This window comes from Schistosoma mansoni, chromosome 6 (genome assembly GCF_000237925.1).
Source record: "Schistosoma mansoni strain Puerto Rico chromosome 6, complete genome".
NCBI classification, from domain to species: domain Eukaryota; kingdom Metazoa; phylum Platyhelminthes; class Trematoda; order Strigeidida; family Schistosomatidae; genus Schistosoma; species Schistosoma mansoni.
In genome coordinates this window covers 1,830,433-1,850,218 of record NC_031500.1, presented here as the reverse complement: position 1 = coordinate 1,850,218, position 19,786 = coordinate 1,830,433, and the positions used below count along the sequence as shown (strand labels likewise).

At 38.4% G+C, this 19,786-nt stretch overlaps 1 protein-coding gene across 1 annotated transcript; it reads left to right on the top strand.

Annotated features, from left to right (window-relative positions):
- Nucleotides 1–6,543: 6,543 nt before the first annotated feature.
- Nucleotides 6,544–14,271, top strand: Smp_123070 (hypothetical protein). Its single transcript, XM_018797918.1, has 2 exons — nt 6,544–6,597; nt 13,754–14,271. Exon 2 carries the CDS (start codon nt 13,825–13,827, stop codon nt 14,245–14,247), a length of 423 nt encoding a protein of 140 aa, XP_018652913.1. The 5' UTR covers nt 6,544–6,597; nt 13,754–13,824; the 3' UTR covers nt 14,248–14,271.
- Nucleotides 14,272–19,786: the final 5,515 nt, after the last annotated feature.

Here is a 19,786-nt window from a genome sequence, read left to right as displayed (position 1 = left end):
TTTTGGTGGCAAATATGTGTACCGAAGTTCAAAATGAAGGGTTCATTTAGTTAGATGCTTTTTGAGCCTAAATAGTATCCATTGGTTATGTAGTCATCTGTTTTTATCATGTTCATTTGTAGCTATAACACTATCTTTTAATCCCTCTGGTTTATATTGGTACACATTATGATGAAATCTCTCTACAGGCTGAGAAAGCTCGTTTAGATTTCGCGAAATTATGTCATTTAGGCAAGAGCTGAGATGTTTTGCCACCCAATCATAAGACGAATAGACTTCCCAGTACTTTGCTCCATTCTACTCTATGACTGTAAAACAAAGCTATTGAAGGAAGAGGATAGTTGTAGGCTACAACTGTTTGGTTATTGATGTCTTCGAGACGCTATCTGGATATGTTGCAATTATTGAGTGAGCATGACCAAGATTAGACGGAGGGTACTTTGTAAAGGTGTAAATTGGTTGATGAGTTTGTGAATCTTCGATTAACGTGGTTGAGACACATTATGTATTCCTGAGCACTGCCCAACTCACCAAGTGATGTTTGCTGATGTAGAAACAGGTTAGGAGCAATCTGAAGACAACCAAACCAAGAAATGGGACCAGTCCATGAAGATATTGACGACCGGATAAAGCCATATGGATAGGTGTAAATTACCTGGTAAGGGTCCTTGTGCTTAGCACAACCAATGGTTAGAAACTTTGGGTGACGGGGTAGATCCTTCTTTCCCCCTTAGATATCGAGTTTTGAAAATATCCTATACTTTTCGCTCCATGGATTTGTCCTGCCTTCTTCAGTCATATTTTCTATGCTCAATAATTTTACTTTCATTGATTCTATTACTGAGTCCACTGCAATGGCATTAATTTTATTAACTTGATCTTGCTGTATCTGACCACTTGAACCAATGCTAATATATTACATGTTCTACACTGCTTATGATTGACTGTTCATGCTTAATATCATATATTGTCTACCTCCTCGTGTTATAATATTCTGTTCCATTTTTGAAATTCATTTCAACATCATTGACTAATTTATACCAAGCTTATAGTGTCAAGTTTTTATTCAGTATAATTCCATGTAATTTTGTGCTGTTTATAACTTATGCAAAATCTTGAGATATTTTAGGGGATTTATTTTTATCCTCCAGATTTTATTGTCCTTGCATTTGTTCGAATTTTTGGCTTTTGTAGTGCTCCATTGTAACAAGGATACACAAGTATACTATTCGCTGGTCCAAATGGCTACTTCGAATCGCAGGCTGTCAATGCGAAGGAAGCATTTTACTACCCAACCGAATCAAAAAATGACGATACATACGTGTATATTTGTCTCTTAGAAATCTAATCCCCTTCTTTCACCAGTAAGTTATATCTCGTTCCCGAAATTTGACAGATCGATCACACTAAACAGCTGGACTTGTCACTCAACGAACACATAAGATACAGGAAACGATATAGTTATACCCCTACTCTAGGTCTCGACATAGCCTGACACACGATTAATGTCCAGCAACTGAGAACCATACGACAGACTTAACAAGATTTTGTCAACACGAATACAACCAGTCTACAGTGTCTAACACAAATTTATAGATCAACGAACATCCGAAAAAGTTAAATACGTGTTAGATTTTGTTCATTGCTCAGTCATGCACCACTTCCACTGACCAAACATCGAAACCCATGAATAGATCCACTTACATAGCATTCTAGTAATCAAGCCAAAATATTGCTCCCTGAAACAATAGTTTTGTTATTATCGCTTCATGAATAACTGTAAGGAAACTCAAGTTAATCCATTTTTATGGTATGAAATGATAGTATTCCCCATTCTTTGGAAGTGAAGCAGGGGGAAGTAAGCTGCTTCTTGATTATGTAAGTTCTCGTACATATATATATCACAAAGTTCTTTCGAACACTCACTGGGAGATTTTCATTCCATTCATATTTCCAGTCTCATATTGAATTCGCTAACGCTTGGTTACTCATGTGATGATCTGGTACCTTTGTTTTACCCAACTCCCAGTTTCTCAGGGACTTTTGTTGCTGTTAATGAGCAGTCAGTTGTATAATTCCTGACATTTTTAGATGAGTATCATCCTGGTATATTCTCTTTTTGGATAAAACCTCCCTCCTTCTTGGACAGGAATACCTTTACTTGTTGATGCATAACTTCTGCTCGTCTTTTGGTTTTCAGTATGAATGACTTCTCTGTTTGATCGTGTCTACTCTTGCAGGCTACATTTACCTACATAAAAACTTCATTCATTGTATATCTTAACTCATTATATGTATCTGTAGTCACATCTCGCACCACTGGATTACCGAGTTCCTGTGCTCTTAATCATTAGATGGAATTGATACGTAATCCTCACATCAACCACGAATATTACTGGCCTCAATCAACCATATAGTTATCCAGCAATATGTAGCTACTAAACACATTTATTCTTACACAGAAGCCACAATATATTCCTTATTTATCCTTGAGCTCAGCCTAAATAAAAAAGATAGCTTTCTAAGTGGCTTCATACTCAGCGATTATGGGAAGTGAGAAAACCCGATACATGGCATGCTTAAACAACATAAGGGTCCTCCAAATTCCCTTAACCAATTCTTAATGTTACGCCCACTGTCTCAAATGAATTGTTAGTAATAAATCAGAAGTTGGGAATAAAAGTTAAGCAGGAAAATCGTATCAAGCATTCAAAAATCTGGATAGGATTCAAAGTTACCTCACTGCCTCTGAAACCAAACAATTCTCTCGAACAGTTTATTCATACAAATACCACTGATCAATTCAAAATAAAGTTTGTATTACCTTCTATTCAGTATTCAACATCTTCATGATGAGTTAATGTTGACCAGATGATTTCCTGGCATACATGTTTTACTGTTGTTAGCTTTTATTGATAACATTCTATCCACTTGACCAGGCTTAGTTCAATGGAATACAACAAAGATTGGTATTTCCTGATTTTAAGAAAATGTATCTGTTAGGGACAAAACCTACACGAGCTCCGGATTTATAAACGATAGAAGCAGTTTTGAGCATCGTGAATATACTTGGATCTCAATTACAACACGAAGGAGAATAATTGCAGCCGAACCAACTGTATTGGTAAAAACGTTCAAATCAAACTGAGTTGAATTCCACAATGTATAGTACGAATGTCCAGCAATTGGGAACTCTTAAGTCTTTATTTATGTGGGAAAAGTTTTTTATTTCTTTCCACAGTAAACGTCTGCATCATTCGATGCACTGGTCACTACTAGCAACAATAGAGTTATGGCAACCCAGTTAAAGTGATCGAAAACGTCCAGAAACCAACTGTTTGGTTCCATCTAAAAAAGGGATTAGACGTCGGGTACATAAACAACTTTATTTACTCGAGGACTAGTCACTAAAATCAAATATATGCTCCTATATATGTATATACTCGAATTCTTTCAGCTATTTAGTTTGGTTTCCTATCTGGCTCCAATTGGATCGTTTACTGAGTGTTGTCGGAATATACATGTCTCAAACCCTCGTATATAGTTGTCGACATATGTAGCGTTGGTAAATAACGGAATTAAAATAAGTCAAATACGAGAATGAAGTGTGGATACTCATACTTCGTGCACTTATTGATTCGAACAGTCAATCAGGGGAACGAAGGAAAGGAAGCAAAGAGGAGAGAGCGAAGAGAAATAAAATGACTCGAAGTGGAGAAGGAGAGTGAGCCCACTCGTTTTGACCAAGCGTGACTGAATATTTATAACCAGAGTAAAATAAATTACAGACACTCAATGAATAGAGCTAGCAATTAACATGCATATGATCATGTAAAACCAGTTAGTACTAATAAGTCAATAAATGACAAGGTAAAAATGTGACTCTAGAAGAACGAATAAATGAGTGTGTCCAGAAACTAGAATAGCCTATGTGGGTTTGACACAGTATCAACCACTACATAGCCCTCTATCCCGTAGACAGTGTGAGTAATAACAAAAAATGATTACAAAACAAGCCTATGTTAATTATGCGTGTTCGAATCACATCGGGGCCATCACTTTAATGTGACCATTTACCTGACTTCAATTTGATCTGCAGCTGTCAAATATGAGTGGCAAAGATAAGAGTACAGGTGACCATTGGTCATGACAATAATTTATATTGCTGTAAAGACTAAGTACTATTTGGAACGTACTTAACATAAGATGGTGGTACTGTATATACTGACAGATAATCCCAGCCACTCACGACGAAAAGCAAAAAAGGGAGTCACAGAAATGAAAAAAAACAGTCTGGATCAAAACATGTGGTTATCAAGTATGTCTTTTTAATAATAATAATAATATATATACATATATTCTGAAAATAATATTTACAGAATTCACACCAGTTTACATGCATGATCAGATTTTTATAAAAATCAACATTTAATGTGGAGAACAAACATGAAATATAAGAAAGTTTTATGTTCGCTGGTTTTGTAATTGATAAATAGTTTAAATATGGCATATGTCACGGCAAGCCAATGCAACACCAGGGAACTTGTCATTTTTTATTAAGTGGATAGCCTGATGTTCTGTAAGATTATTTCTAGCGCCAAAGCGAATTATTGGTAATTATCTACAACTAGAGAAGGTAAGATTAAAGCAAAGAGCACGGAACAATAAAACAATGATAGCAAGTAAGAGGTTAAACATTTAAAGTTCCGATAATCTCACTTGTGGAGTAAGATACACTTGCAGGCGCTAGAGCATTTAATGCATTTTCAGAGGAGCAAAAGGCATTAATTGAGCGAACAAACAATGGGAGAGAGTTTAACATACGTATAGTTTGAGGTAAATTATTCCAGAGCCTAGAAAACTTACAGGTAAAGTAATTCATATAGAGAGAAGATCTAGAATATGTTTGTTTCGCTAAAGACAAGGAGTTACGAATGTCGTAATGTGAGGCTTTAGCATATTGAATCGCCTGGCTGGATGTGAAGGAGAGTTTGTTAAGTATTTTGAAAAAGAAGATAAGGTTAAGTTTGAGTCTCCTCATCCATAAAGAGTCAAACCCTAGTTTATTACACCTAGAATTATATGTCAAGACACTATCAGTTCCAAGAGTACGAAGAGTAAATCGTCTCTGTACTGATTCCAGTCTTAATTTATCCTTTATGCGCGTGCTACTAAGGAGAAACGCGCAGTATTCGAGGAGTGGTCGAACACAGACTTTGTACATTAATATACGAGATTCGCTGTCATGAAGGTTTCGAGTTATGTAACCTATAAGGCGTTGAGACTTGGACGTTTGTTTCATTATCTGTTCAGTAAACGACAAGTCGTCGGAGTACCTAAGTCCTAGATCTATTACTGTGTGTAACCTAGATAACATTTCACTATTTATGGCAAGATCGAGGTTGAGTGATGTATCACCGAAGCATAACCAACCACATTTATCTGTATTAAGCTCCAGTTGCCATTTCGAGCACCACTGTGCTACATTGTTAAGCTCCGAGCTGATACAATTTTGAATATTGCTCAGCTCATGTGGAGAAAATGAGTACACCACCTTAAGATCGTCTGCAAACAAAAGGGACTTACCCACACTAAAACACTCACAAATATCATTAATGAAAACTAAAAAGAGCAAAGGACCTAAGACACTACCTTGAATTACCCCACTTCTAACAGGGACTGCATTCGACAATGAAGAGTTGATTTTAACTATTTGATGTCGATTGCTGAGAAAGGAATCAAACCAGGCTAGTAACGGGTTTTGGACCCCATAAGATGCGAGTTTACCTATAATAAGTTTGTGGTTGACCATGTCGAAGGCCTTAGAAATGTCCAGGTATAGCACTAATACTAGATATCCTTGGCTACGAAGCGAATAGACTAAATTAAAGAAGTCAAAATGACATGTCATACAGGATCGATTTTTAAGAAATCCATGTTGCGAATCATCAATAAAATGTTCAGTCAATAAATAGTTGGATAGTTCGTCACTAATAATTTTTTCCATAATCTTAGAGATAACTGGAGTAATATTTATTGGCCGATAGTTGTTTATGTCAGTCTTATCTCCGGATTTGTAACGTGGTATGATGTACGCGGTTTTCCAACGGTCAGGATAAGAGCCTGATTCCATAGAGAGAGTAAACAGCTTAAGGAGAAGAAGTGGGATATCTGGACCACCATATATGTAAAGAAATGATGAAATCCCGTCCGCTCCGTGACCTTTCGAAACCTTGAGGTTATTTATAACCTTACTAATTTTCAGACATGTGAAGGAGATAGATTTAATTGAGTTACCAGTCATGCATATAACTCTAGAAACAGAGCCATTTATGGATTCTTTGCCATTTGCAAAATTATCACTGAAAAGGTCTGCTATAGTTTTTGGGTCATATATAAAACTATTATTATGCAGGATGCATGGTATATCAACCTCAGTATTACGAGACATAGTCTATTGACAATCAGGTTGCTTTATGTTCCGATGATATGTAATCAAACACGTGAGTACCGCGTTAATTAAATGAGACTGCTAGGCGCATCTTTCAAAGTGACGTTGCGATGCTATAACTTGTGGACGAGCCAATCACATATAAGGTGAGCTGATTGAATCTAAGCAATACCACCATTCATCCTTATAGATGGCGAGCACTCCCGCGCTACAGGCGTTGTCTGTTTGTCATAAAAATTCCGGTGATACTAAAATTTATGTACGATTTTGAGGGACTCTAAAGTGACCTTGAGAATGTCCACCTGCTAACTAGGACTAAACGAGGGTTATTAACCAGTGTAAGGGATCAGAATTATGAGTAACAGTTGACAGTTAGGGTTAGCAATTTGATTCGGGGTTTTCATCACTAACTGACACCCTACCTAGCCTAATGTATGGGTGAATTTCGCGTCAAAATCCAAGACTCGTTATCTTATATCCGGTTGGTTCGTCCTTATATTATAGTTTCGCAATAATCCTAACTCTTATTCCATATTTGAACGTTTGAAAGTAATTTCTCACACATTTTTATGAATATTTTAAGCTTGGTGCTCATTCTAAATTTCTAATGTTAACTTTGAAGACGTTCAAAAGTTGTCCATGAACTATAATCTTGATAAATACCGTAAATATACTTAAGAATATTCTTGTTTCTACTCACTTCTACTTTTTTACTCCAAATCTCCCTAATTAACCCTTAGTTTTTGTCAATATATTGACTATATTTTCCTCAGATATCATGCCTCTTCCACCATTTACACCCTCATGAAGTCGCAGTTGTCTATTGATTGTTCATGGACATCTTAGTTTTTGCTCATGGCACAATTCGTGTTTAGTACCTTTCTCCATACTTGACTTGATACTATGGTTATCACCCTTACGCATGATGTGCTTCTCATACCCAAGGGACTAGTGAATGGTTTAGTTACGTATATTATACTCCATTTTAAACTCACTCATTTTGAGATGTATTGATAATTTTTGAATATCATCGATTCACCTTCTGATTCGCTTTTATGGTTTCAGAATACCATGGACGCAGCGAAGTCAAATTAATCATTATCCGACCTTTTTAAACTCCTATTCGTAAACACATATAGGGATTTTTCTTAATTTTTGTTTGATCAATTGAATATTACAAGTCATACTACATCAGTCTTCTATTTGTAATAATACAGAATTCTAGTGATCAATATTGAATACACTTTTATAGATAATCACTAGATAGTAAGGGTGGAGATGGTGAAAGAAACATGGTATCTGTGGGAACTAATGGGAAAATTGAGTGTTAACTATGAAGATTTGGCGTAAAAAACTCCGGAAGTTTCCCGAATAAACTCTTTAAATTTTTCCAGAATCAGTGGAAATGTGTTTTTTCTTGTCAGAAAGTCACAGACCTTAGAAAATTCTGAACGAAAATTCGGACCTGGGCATTTTCCTGTATTTGGTTTAAACTTTATAATGTGAACTTCCCATAATTGCTTAATTCAATTGGAGTTGAGAGTCCGCTTTATCTCTTGTGATTCCTTCAAATTCCCTGGTACGGCCGAGGGTGGGGGGAGTCAGCTCTCCCTCTCGAAATGCTTTCACATGTAACGCGTATACAGCCACTGACAGGAGAGTCCTACTCACTACCTTCTCGCGGACGGGGTGTTGTCTACAAACTTGAGAGGACGGAAATCAAATGTCCGATGTTTTAACCAGGTTGATAGACACAGAGGATCCACCTAAGAGAGTTGGAAAACTACAATTTCATACTAATAATACACATGGGTTCCAGCATCCTGAACGAACAAATGGCGTATAAACCTATTATTGGTCACTGGCTACCATGAGACTGCATCTCCTGACATTGCTCTACTGCCTTGTGGACAAGACCTTTAGGTCGAAGGCTCCGGGTGTGGCCCCCTAAGAAAACCACCTGCTTCGGTTCGGGTACCTGGGCAGTATCATAGCCCACACATAAATCAAGTGACTTATGTAGTGCATATGTATTCGGCGCCCCTTTGTACCAATGTTGTGTGTTCAAATAAACAATAGTAATATAGTTTATATAGTGGAGCAATTAAACAGGCAACTGTGATTTTGTGTTTTTTTCAACACCGACTCAAGTTTCCATGTAAGAATATACAACTCAAACTACTGGTTATTTATAAACACGCTCTAATTAAGCATAATTAGAATATCAATCCTCACAGATATATTAATTATCTGATTATGCACCACTACGATTATTATGTATGAAGCATCAAATATATTCAGAAAAAGGGTAGCATATTTTGAGGAAATTACTGTATTTACTTAAATTTACCATTTTCAATATTGGCGCGTTTGTTACTTTGTTATGTGTCAAATGAATGATCTGTTTGATGCTTGTCTTGATCAACAATATGATCATATACTTTTAATACTTATGGTGTTTTCCGACTAGTTCTGGTGTTCTACAGTCGCAGATATTTCACCAATAGATATGACTAGTGTGTTTCCCGACCGTTCCTGCTACCTTGACGTGGTGGTCGGGCTTGCCTATCGTGATGAACCAATCTAGCTATATTGGCTGGAAAAATCGTTCCTCAAGGTCCTACCATGCCAGACAGGTCGGTTGAAGAGTGGTAAGACTAAAAGCAACAAACCCAAGTTTCGAAGGCGAAGTCGTCAGTCAGTCAGTCAGTCACAACGTAGAACTTCGTACGTACGTACATCAGTTCGAGTTGCCATACCACATTAGCACAGAGATGCAGTTGTCGATTAAAATCCCATAGTGGTAGAAGTAGTAGGAGTATAATCAGAAATCCAAAAGATTAGGGTTTGAGGAAATTATTGAAGGAGTATAGTACAGTGAAATAAATTTGGAAAGAGAAAAAGATAAAGACATGAGGAATTCAGAAGATTAGAATTTGGTAGAACACAAAGAGTGGATGCACCTTCACCATTGCAAACGATTTTGAGCCATGTCATTCAAGGTCTCTAACCATCGATTGCTATCATCTCGCGAATCCCAACCAGGTAGTCTACACCTACCAACATGGCCCAGTCCACTTGTCAGTGACTTCATTGATTTGTGCCACGTTTTGGTCTGGCCACCCCTAGCTTTCTTCCAACCTACTCCTACACCATGAAACATTGCACGTCGGGGCAGTCGGTGGTCGGGCATACGTAACACATGTCCCAGCCATCTCAACTGATGAAGTTTCACTACTTCATCAATCGATTTGCCATCCCTACCTAGTACTCGTTTCCTAACAACTGCATTACTTACCCGGTGGTCCCAGGATATACGAGCAATGCTTCGAAGACACCTATGATCGAACACTAGTAGCCTACGAATATCCTCTACTCTTATTGGCCATGTTTCACTGCCATAAAGTAGAACGGAGCGAACTGCTGCACAGTAAACCCGTCCTTTGGTTGCTAGACGGATATCTCGCCTACGCCATAAATGACGCAAGTTGGCGAAAGCTAGACGAGCCTTCTGTATCCGTGCTGAGATTTCGTCACATACCAGACCACAAGGGCTGATGAGACTCCCAAGATAAGTGAAGTGGTCTACACGCTCAACTACTTCACTCCCTATCATTAGTTCAGGTGTCGCTGCAACCCAATCCTGAAGTAACATTTTGCACTTCGAGGGAGAGAATCGCATTCCGAACATGCCTGCATAGTTGCTTATAGTGGTCAGAAGACTCTGCATGTTGTCAGCGTCTTCACCGAGTAAAACTATGTCGTCGGCGTATTCTAAGTCAACAAGTGAGCCTCCCGGTAAAAGTTCAACTCCTGGAGGTTTAGCTGATGAAAGTGCTATCTCTAAAAGTATGTCAATGACAAAGTTAAACAAGAATGGGGAAAGCGGACAGCCCTGACGAACGCCACTTGAGGTAATCATTTCTGATGACAGTTCGCCATAGGCTCTAACTCGACCAGTTGTGTTCGAGTAGAGAGCCTTTATGAGGTTAATGTACTTCTTTGGTACTCCTTTCAGTGACAAACACTGCCATAGAACCTCACGATCAACGGAGTCAAATGCCGCCTTAAGGTCAAAAAATACTACTATTGTGGGACGTCTGAATTTGTGTCTATGTTCTAGGACCTGACGTAGGGTGAATATCTGGTCTATGCAACCACGTCCAGGTCGAAAACCAGCCTGGTTTTCTCTAGTCTGCTCTTCACGAGCTTTGGTTAGGCGACCTAGTATTATTGAAGCTAATATTTTAGACATTATATTAGTCAAACTGATCCCTCTGTGATTGTCACAGGAGGACTTTTGTCCTTTCTTATAGACTGGCACAATCAGTGATTGGGACCAGTCAGATGGAATTACGTCCAGTTCCCAGATTCTACCTAAGACCTCAGTCAATCTCACTGCTAGTACTAGACCACCATCCTTAAAAATCTCAGGGGTCAACCTGTCAGGGCCTGCGGCTCTCCCTCGCTTCAGATTTCCTATAGCTTTTGCAACCTCGCAGAGGGTTGGAGGACTTACATCAATTTGCCATTCAGGACGACTGGGGATCGTGGGTAATTGAAGTGTGGCTGAAGGCCAGTTGAACTGATCCCTAAAGTGTTCTGCCCATCGATCCAATCTCCTGGATTGAGAACGAATAATATGCCCATCTTTATCTGAGATGGTTTCACTGATATTCGGGTTCCTAATACCGGTTTCTTTAACGAGTCTGAATAGCTGCCTACTGTTACCTATTGCCGCTGCCTTTTCCATCTCTCTTGCTTTCGCTACCCACCACTGTTCACGATCATTACGTAGGCTTCTTATAAGCCTGCGCTTAAGTTGACTCCGCTCTTCGTTATGTTCAGAGCCAGGTGGGATGAGTTTTCGAGCATCTATCAGTGCGGTAGATGCTGCCGAGATCCATTGTTTCTCCCTAACCTTATGGTTTACCTTACTAGCGGATATCACTGCTGTTTCCACAGCTTTTCGGATGTCATTCCACGCTGCTTCGGGGTGGACACAACTTACATGGCTGCCTAACTGTTTTTCTAGTTGTTCCTGAAATATATTCTTAGCTTGCCTATCATTAAGTAGAACCCTTAGAGGCTTCCCTGCAGTGTCTTTCCTACGACCAGTAAGACGCAGACAGATACGTGCTCGCACTAGAGCATGATCTGAATCTAAACATGTGCCCCAGAATGAGCGACAGTCTTCTATCGAGCCCCTCCATCGGTGGCTGATAGCGATGTGATCTAATTGGGTCCAACGTTGGGACGAATTCGGGGGTCGCCATGTCAAAAGATGTTTTTCCTTATGCTTAAAGTTAGTATTTGCAAGAAATAGGCGGTTATTTGAGCATAGCTGCAACAGACGGTCGCCATTATCTGTTCTTTTCGCCATGACACCATAAGATCCACCCAGGTGTCTTTCCCTTTCACTTAGTTTACCTACTTGAGCATTAAAGTCACCTGCTACTATTACTACATCAGAACGCCTAGCTTTTCGGAGAAGGTCAGAAAGTTTCCTGTAGAACTCATCTTTTATATCGTCTGAGCTGCAGTCAGTGGGAGAGTAGGCAGAGACGACGAAGAGGCAACGACGAGTTTCCCTATCTTTCCGGGTCCTTACTGAACCGTTTAGTCGGACAGCGCATAGACGACTGTCTACTGGGATCCAGTCTAAAAGAGCTAGTTCTGCCCTAGGACTTAATGCTATACCTACTCCAGCGAGGCCACGGGAAGCAGCATCAGGGCTTCCAGATACACGAAGCGTGTATCGAAGTCGTATTGCTGACTGTACAGAGGTGTGACGGCAGTAAGGTGTTTCCCTGAAGCAACCAGCATAACAGCGATGCTGTCTTCCCACAGGAAGGGGTGGGATTAGAAACGGTCGAACTTGAAAATGCACACCTCGCCTTCTCCCACGGATATCCGTCTCCGGAGGTAAGGTCCCAACAAGTACGGAGCTAACACAAAAATTACCTGGTCCTACGTTGTAGCTGACTGACTAGTGTGTTTTAGTAAAAGTTCGTATACTTTCAGTACACTAAATATATTTGTCGACGTTTACTTAAATAATACAACTGTATTCCCACTCAGCGAGATGTTGTATGTACACCGAAATTATAGCATCCTAATGAGTGGATATCCAAAGAACATGAACTCTGAAAATTCTTAAGGGACAATCGTACTTTTGATATTTTAACACCACGATAGCCTAAAAATAGCTTCTGGTTTGTAAAGCGATTACCAAATGTTATTACAGAACGAATATTAGAAATTTTGGGACTTTGGAGCTCTTTTTGTGGTTATTATCATTATTGTTTTGTATTTTCACTGTTTTATTAGATAACTATTATTTTATTTCTATATCCCCATTATCATAAGCTTCCAGCGAATCTGTTAACTATTGTTTTTGTTTTTAATATTCCTTAGTTATTGCTGACTAACTACAAACCGTTTGTTTTGTTCCTATTTATGATGCGGCTGTTTTTCTAAAGTACAATTTCTCGTTTGATATGCTTCGCCGTTTGATAATTTGTCTACATAATCTAATAAGTGTTTGAGATAAGTGATTTTGGGCTGGACGATTAATATATAATAATAAGGAAAGCTGGATTGCATAACTCTCTTCGGACACAATTATAGTGGTTAAGAAAGTTTTTGGGGAAGTTAATTACAGGAATATAACTAACGTTAGCTCAAGGTTAATTATGCCGGTCAGAACGTATGATTGCTCAGGGCTAAGAGGAATCTAGGCTTCAATCAGAATAACAGAATCGAGGCAAAAATTTAGAATTCTGATTAACGAACTTATTCCTTATTATCGTTTAGCGTCTTACGACAAAGTTCAGCAAATATGACGAACGGTTGCTCAACTTCGTGGATCAGTTGAAGTTAGACACTAACACCGTTGGATGCCGGCTCAGTGGTCTATCGGCTAAGTGCTCAGACGCGAAGCTGGCAGGTCCTGGGTTCGAATCTCACGGGGTGGGATCGTGGATGCGCACTGCTGAGGAGTTCCATAATAGGACAAAATGGCCGTCCAGTGCTTCCAGGTTTTCCATGGTGGCCTAGTTTCAATTGACTCATGATTTCAACTATGAAAATATGATTTGTTTAGAAAATATTATACAGACATCTAGTAGCTTATTTGAAGAAGATAAACAAACCAAACGTGATTGGATTAACTGACAAAAATAAAGCTAGCTCTATGCGCAACTTTTATCTGTAAATAAATATTTTGATTCACAAACGTTTTGAATAATTTTATGTGATTAGATCTAGATCATACTGGTTTTTCTGTTGACCAATTTTTAGATAACGTACCACTAACCAGAAGATCGACAGTTGTCAGCTTCAAATACGTTTTATAGCTGTTCACTTGAACGATGACAAAGAAGAAATATTCAACCAATAATGTCACACATTTTTCACCTATTCATCATCATATGAATTTATTATATCAACAAATATCTTTATTCATGAATTTAAAACCAACATTACAAAATGAAGCATTTACAGCATTGCTATGCCGTACAACTTCACAAAATCTACAAATTCTTGGTAAAAAATCGCAGACACGATTATCCTTTGCTATACGTCGATCATTATGTACTAAATGTTTAGTTCCATTACAATTGTGGGGTAAAGTAAGAGTGAGAAAACGGCATATTCATCTATCTTGTGCATTATGTAATCACCGATCGATTATTTCCTATCCAGTTAATAAGTGGCATGCAAGTTATTCAGAGTCTGTACTACCAGATTCTTTGTGCTGTAATGAAAATATTGAAAAATCAAATAATGAATAATCAGAAAAGATAAATTTTCTAATTATCGTTGCTTTTTTGTAGTTTTGAATAATTGGATATATTATTCTTTTGTTAGCCCCGCAAAGGATCGTTGCCAACTCATTCCTGGATACAGATTTATGCTCTTGGCTTGGAGGCACACTTTAAGTGTGTAAGAACTAGTGATAATACCCCATTGGCCAAACAGTGGCAGGTGGGAATTAGGCTCGAACCTCTTGCTTAATTAATGGCTGAAATTCGGAAGTGTTAATCACTAAATCACACTTTGCACAGGGATGTAGGTTTGTTTTTAACGAAGTGCTTAGTTACGTTTAGTTTGTGTTGTGTACGAATATTCAGCCTAATTGAAGCGAAATAATTGTTTTTTATCCGTCGACCCCACGCGGAAAATGTAACTTCAGTTACGTTCAGTGAAACATTTGTAAGACTACATAAAACCTAAGGAAATTCCAGTTTCTAATCATTAACTTATGGCGAATTTGTTAACTACATGATTTGAACAAGTCGATCATTGTTTGCTAAATAATTATGGCAATAAATATCGTAAGTCAACCAGTCAATCCTATTCCTCCCAGGAAGACGTTAGACGTTTATAAACTTATGGTTCGTACATGCAGCATCATGTCGTTGCTTTTTAGTGGTTCCGGGTGATGTTCAAATTTTAAATTACAAGGAATTCTACTGTTCTTACTGTGCCCACAATAATATATATGGATTATTTCCTTACCTGCTATCCATTCCTACTTCGTATTGTTAGATTTATCTATTTTCCAAATACACTGTGTAGTAGAGCTGTGACGCTTATCTAAGTTCGTTCAGTTGATATTCTGTTAACTGACATTACTCAAAACCATTAGGATTGTTCTTAAAATCTAACGAAAATCTCTAACTAATTGTTAATAACATTAAATAACACCTATGAAGTTTATCGTACTTATCAATGTAACAAAGGTTCTCGGTTCATGGCTTGAATAGTTTCGACTGAAACTGAGGTGTTTATCAGTTGGATAATCTTTAGTTGTATCACTGAGCTCTGCAAACACCTTGTCTCATGAGTTTTCACAACTGATCACTAAATATCACACCAGATAACGGATAGTTCTAGGTAGTAAGGATATTCCCAATATTTCTCAGTGAATTTCTCCGTAGTAAGGTTTTCTTATATCTGACTGGTTGTTATCCCTTTTAGTTTGACAGTTTTGTTATTTGTTCCAAAGTCATTACATATTAATAAGTGTTCCATCTTAACCTTAACTTCTCTAATTTTTTTAAATATCAAACTTTTCCTTAACTCTTGTATTCTCCTTGAGTTTCATCATTTTGGGTATAATTGTGTAAACATTTTATGCTGCAGTGACCGTATTGTCAAGTTCGAATTAGTTCTCGTTCTTATTTAGAAATTACCGTGAGGCCAACTGGATTGAAACTCAATCTCTAAAGATAACACTCTTAAGAAATAAATTTATAGTCTATGTGAACACTGATAGTTCGTTGGACTTTCTAAGTTCTTAAATCACGTCGAAATTCCTCACGGCTGGCTAATTATTCTCATAAAAAAAGCTCTGGTTTCTCTACCTTTATCCTGCTTCAATCCTGTAGCATATTGACCATTATGCTGCATAGACTAGAATTGAAAAACACCAATTTACGTCTTGCTATTAATGATGGACTTCGAATGCCAACCATGTGGCGACTAGTAAATAAGTTGAAAACAGCAAGAATAATAGAGTAAAATTCTTTCTGGATTTGTTCGTCATCGAATTCTCATAAAGTGTGTGGGGGACTAGAAGAAAATCAGAAATCTTGAAAATGTTATCACTTTGGGGTTCAGTGTATCTATTGTAAAGATGGCTGACATCTTATGGCACTCACCTATGACTTCAAATTACTGTAAAGATTCCACTTTCTTAAGTCCATACTTATATTTACTTGTCAACTTAGATATGCTTTTCCCATCAGCTCAAAAGTTTACGTATAGGATGTAAGTGGTTACAAATCCAAGCTTCTTGCTACGTCTTGTAGGTTGAACGCTATATTCAGATCGTAAGCTATTCTGATAACCCCAGGCTAGAACTATTCAGCGACTTGAACACTAGTAAGAAGACACGAGTATGAGAGAAACACTTTACTGCAAGGTTCATTTATGTACAGACAGTACAGGGATTTTATAGTAATTAAGAGACCTTGAGTTTACATAGTAACAGTGTGTTAATCAGCCAATCAGGGTCTCGTTATTTTAGTAACATAGCTTCTAACTAATCGCTGATTGGTTGGGGCTCTTTATGAGCCTCTGTTGGAGTTCTCTGGAAGCCAAAACAATTCTTTTTACTGAATCCATGAAGGAATCACTATATTCGTTACACTGGCAATCCGCGGTTGTAAAGTAGCATGGTATTAGTACTTGAAACTCAAAAATATATCTTCTAATTAAGTTGCTAACTTATCAATTGTACCACTTTCTGCCGATTAGGTGTGGACCTTGTTATATACAGAAACCACATACGGTTATATATGCATATATATAACCCCACTCAAGTGAGAAGGATAAAGACTGGTAGTCGTGAATCCACTTAGCACCTAGAGTAAAGTATGAAGTATATTTCGATACGGTTATTGTTGTATCAGTTTATTTTACATTGATTAATCGGTGAGAACTTTCCAAATATACTCCCTATTTTCCAATTTTCTGAGCGCTTTCGTTACATAATCTTATAGTTTTTTAAAGCCAAAAGTAAGTTCCAGGAACAACTGAGTTCACCTTTAGGCAGTTCTGTAAACGAGGCTGACTCAGATGTTGCTTGGAAAGATATACGAACAGCTGTGGAAACAGCAGTAACATCTAGCAATTTAAACCCAAAGGGTTACAAAAATCCAATGAATTTCTTCTAGGTCTATTTCACTGATGGATTCATGTAAACTCATCCCATCAGGCTCTGAACACGACGAAGAGCGAAAACAAATCAGATTTAGGTTAATCAAAAGTCTAAGGAACGATCGTGAGCAGGGGTGGGCAACGTAAGTAAAATGTGGAAAAGGCAGTGGCTGTAGGCACCACCAGGCAACTATTCAGACTAATAAAAGAAACTGGAATTAAGAAGTCAATTTCAAGTGAGACAATCTCGGAAAAAGACGGCACTTTTATCTACTCTCAGCCCAGACGCTTAGAACGATGGGCGGAACAGTTTAGCTGGCCTTCAGCTGCTCTACAGTTACCCACCATTCCCAGACAGTCTAAATGTAACATTGAACTAGGTTCCCCAACTCTAGCTGAAGTTCAAAAGGCTGTAGCTAATGTGAAACGAGGAAGAGCAGGTGGGTCGGCTCCAGAAGTCTTTAATTATGGTGGTCCAATTTTAGCGATTAGGTTGAATATTTTAGCTAACATCTGGGAGTTGGACGTATTCTCATCCGACTGGTCACAATCTCTGTGTCCCAATATATAAGATGTCAAAATCATCCTGTGACAACCAGAGGGATTATAAGTAAAGATGAATAGTGGCTAGCAGTGGGATCTAGGACGCGCGTTTCAACCTATTTGAGACTCGTCAGACTGATCAGTTGCAGTCCTAAACATCAATGGGGAGATTCAAACAAGTAATAATAAGTGAACATAGAGGGATTAGTTCGACTAACATAGTAAACACGGGAAAATCAGGCTGGCTTCATACTTGGTCGTGGCTGTATCGACCACATATTCACTACACGTCAAGTTTTAGAACACAGGCATGCTTATCAGCGTCCGACAATGGTTTTTCTCTACTTAAAAGCAGCAGTTGACTCTGATGTCCAACTAGCTCTGTAGCAGTATCAGCCGTTGCAATGCATACCTCAGAAGTACATAAACATTGTGCAGGCTCTTCACTCGAACACTTCAAGTCAAACGCACCGATATGTTCACTTATCTTGTCAGCCCTAATGGGTTGAAGTCTGACAGATTCAAAAAGCTCATTCGGCTTAAGCCAACTTGCATCACTTTGGGCGTGGACGAGACATCCCTCTACCAATTAAGGGGTGAGCATACAACGCATCAGTATACCTATTGCACTTTGAAAACTTAGTTGACAACGTACTGCGGAGGAAGTACCCTCGACCGTGTCACTTCATCTACAAGATTCTGGAAGTACACCATATAAGTAGGCAGGGTCTCAAGTATTTTCAGTTTAAGAATACTAACGGAGTCGCGTCACCAATTCCTACTTTAGTTCAGTGACACACTTTTAGGGCGGTTTGCAAACCAATACTCCAAGGTTTTCAGATCAAGAGCCATCTTTAAGTTACCAATAACTCATGAGACGCTGATTAAGCAACCGGGATATTTACAACAGGCACAAGCTGCCGAGACCATGGAAAGCTCAAATTTAGAATAAGTAATCATTCGACCGGTTAACGCTGTCGTAAAGTAAAAACCAAGCTTCGTACTTGCCGTTTAGTTGGTATTAAGTCCACCTCCACAAAATATTAGGCAGCTCTGGAATACATAATACAATCCCAAGTGACACACAAGCCCCCCAGGACAATCTTGCCAATGCTACAAAGTACTGCGACCGAGCATTAAAGGCCACTTTGCACCCAATTGGTGGTTAGGTGCAACATCCAAATGCCTTTTTGAAACCTAAAACACTTCGAATCACCGACCCGAGATTATTGGATACTGGAGCCTATTACGTGTTTACCAACATACGGCGGAGCTAAACAACCAAGCATTTACTGACATTTACCGACCGGTGCTATCAGTGAAGGCCCAAGCAGTTCATAATACAGTGAACAACGCGAAGAATCTGAAGTTGATGGACAGGTTCAAATCGTATAACAGTACGAGAAACTGTTAGGCTGACAGTGTTATTAGCAAGCTGAGACACTAACTGATTGGGTGAAGAATATACAGGATAAGTCCCCAATAATTAAAACCACAGAAACACCATTCAAGTTAATATTTGTATTAAAAATGAGCAAGACAATAAAACCAACAGTGATTCATTTTACTGACAGATTTTTTTATAACGCAGGACTGTTATTTCAGAGAGTCAATGGATTAGGAAGACATCCAAAGAATTCACCCGGCCAGGATTTTGGGAGTATTGTCAGATAGTATTTGCGATTCAGTGAGCCCGAACTCATCGTCTCCGAATATAACTGTAAATGAAGAAGGGATAAGTCACTAGGTGCAAAAAATAATCGCTATCAGAAATTGTAATACACATCTGGTCTCAGACGGGGAAAGATATTTCATCAAAATAATGTTAGCGCTTACCTAGTGCCTATCGCCAAAAACGATTAGACATCAAATTAACGTGGTTTGCGTTACTGACATTCACAGATCTGAAAGGAAAACCACAGAGTTAAAAAGTAGGAGAAAGAAGTAATAACATTCAGTTAACATATTGCACATCTCGTGTCAGACGGGGAAAGATGTTTCATCAGAGTAATGCCAAAATTTACCTGGTATATCTCTCCACAGTTCCCATCAGATATACTGTTAAATGTTAATTAACTGGCTTTAACATAAATCATAGAGACAAAAACAGCGACAGTTGAAATG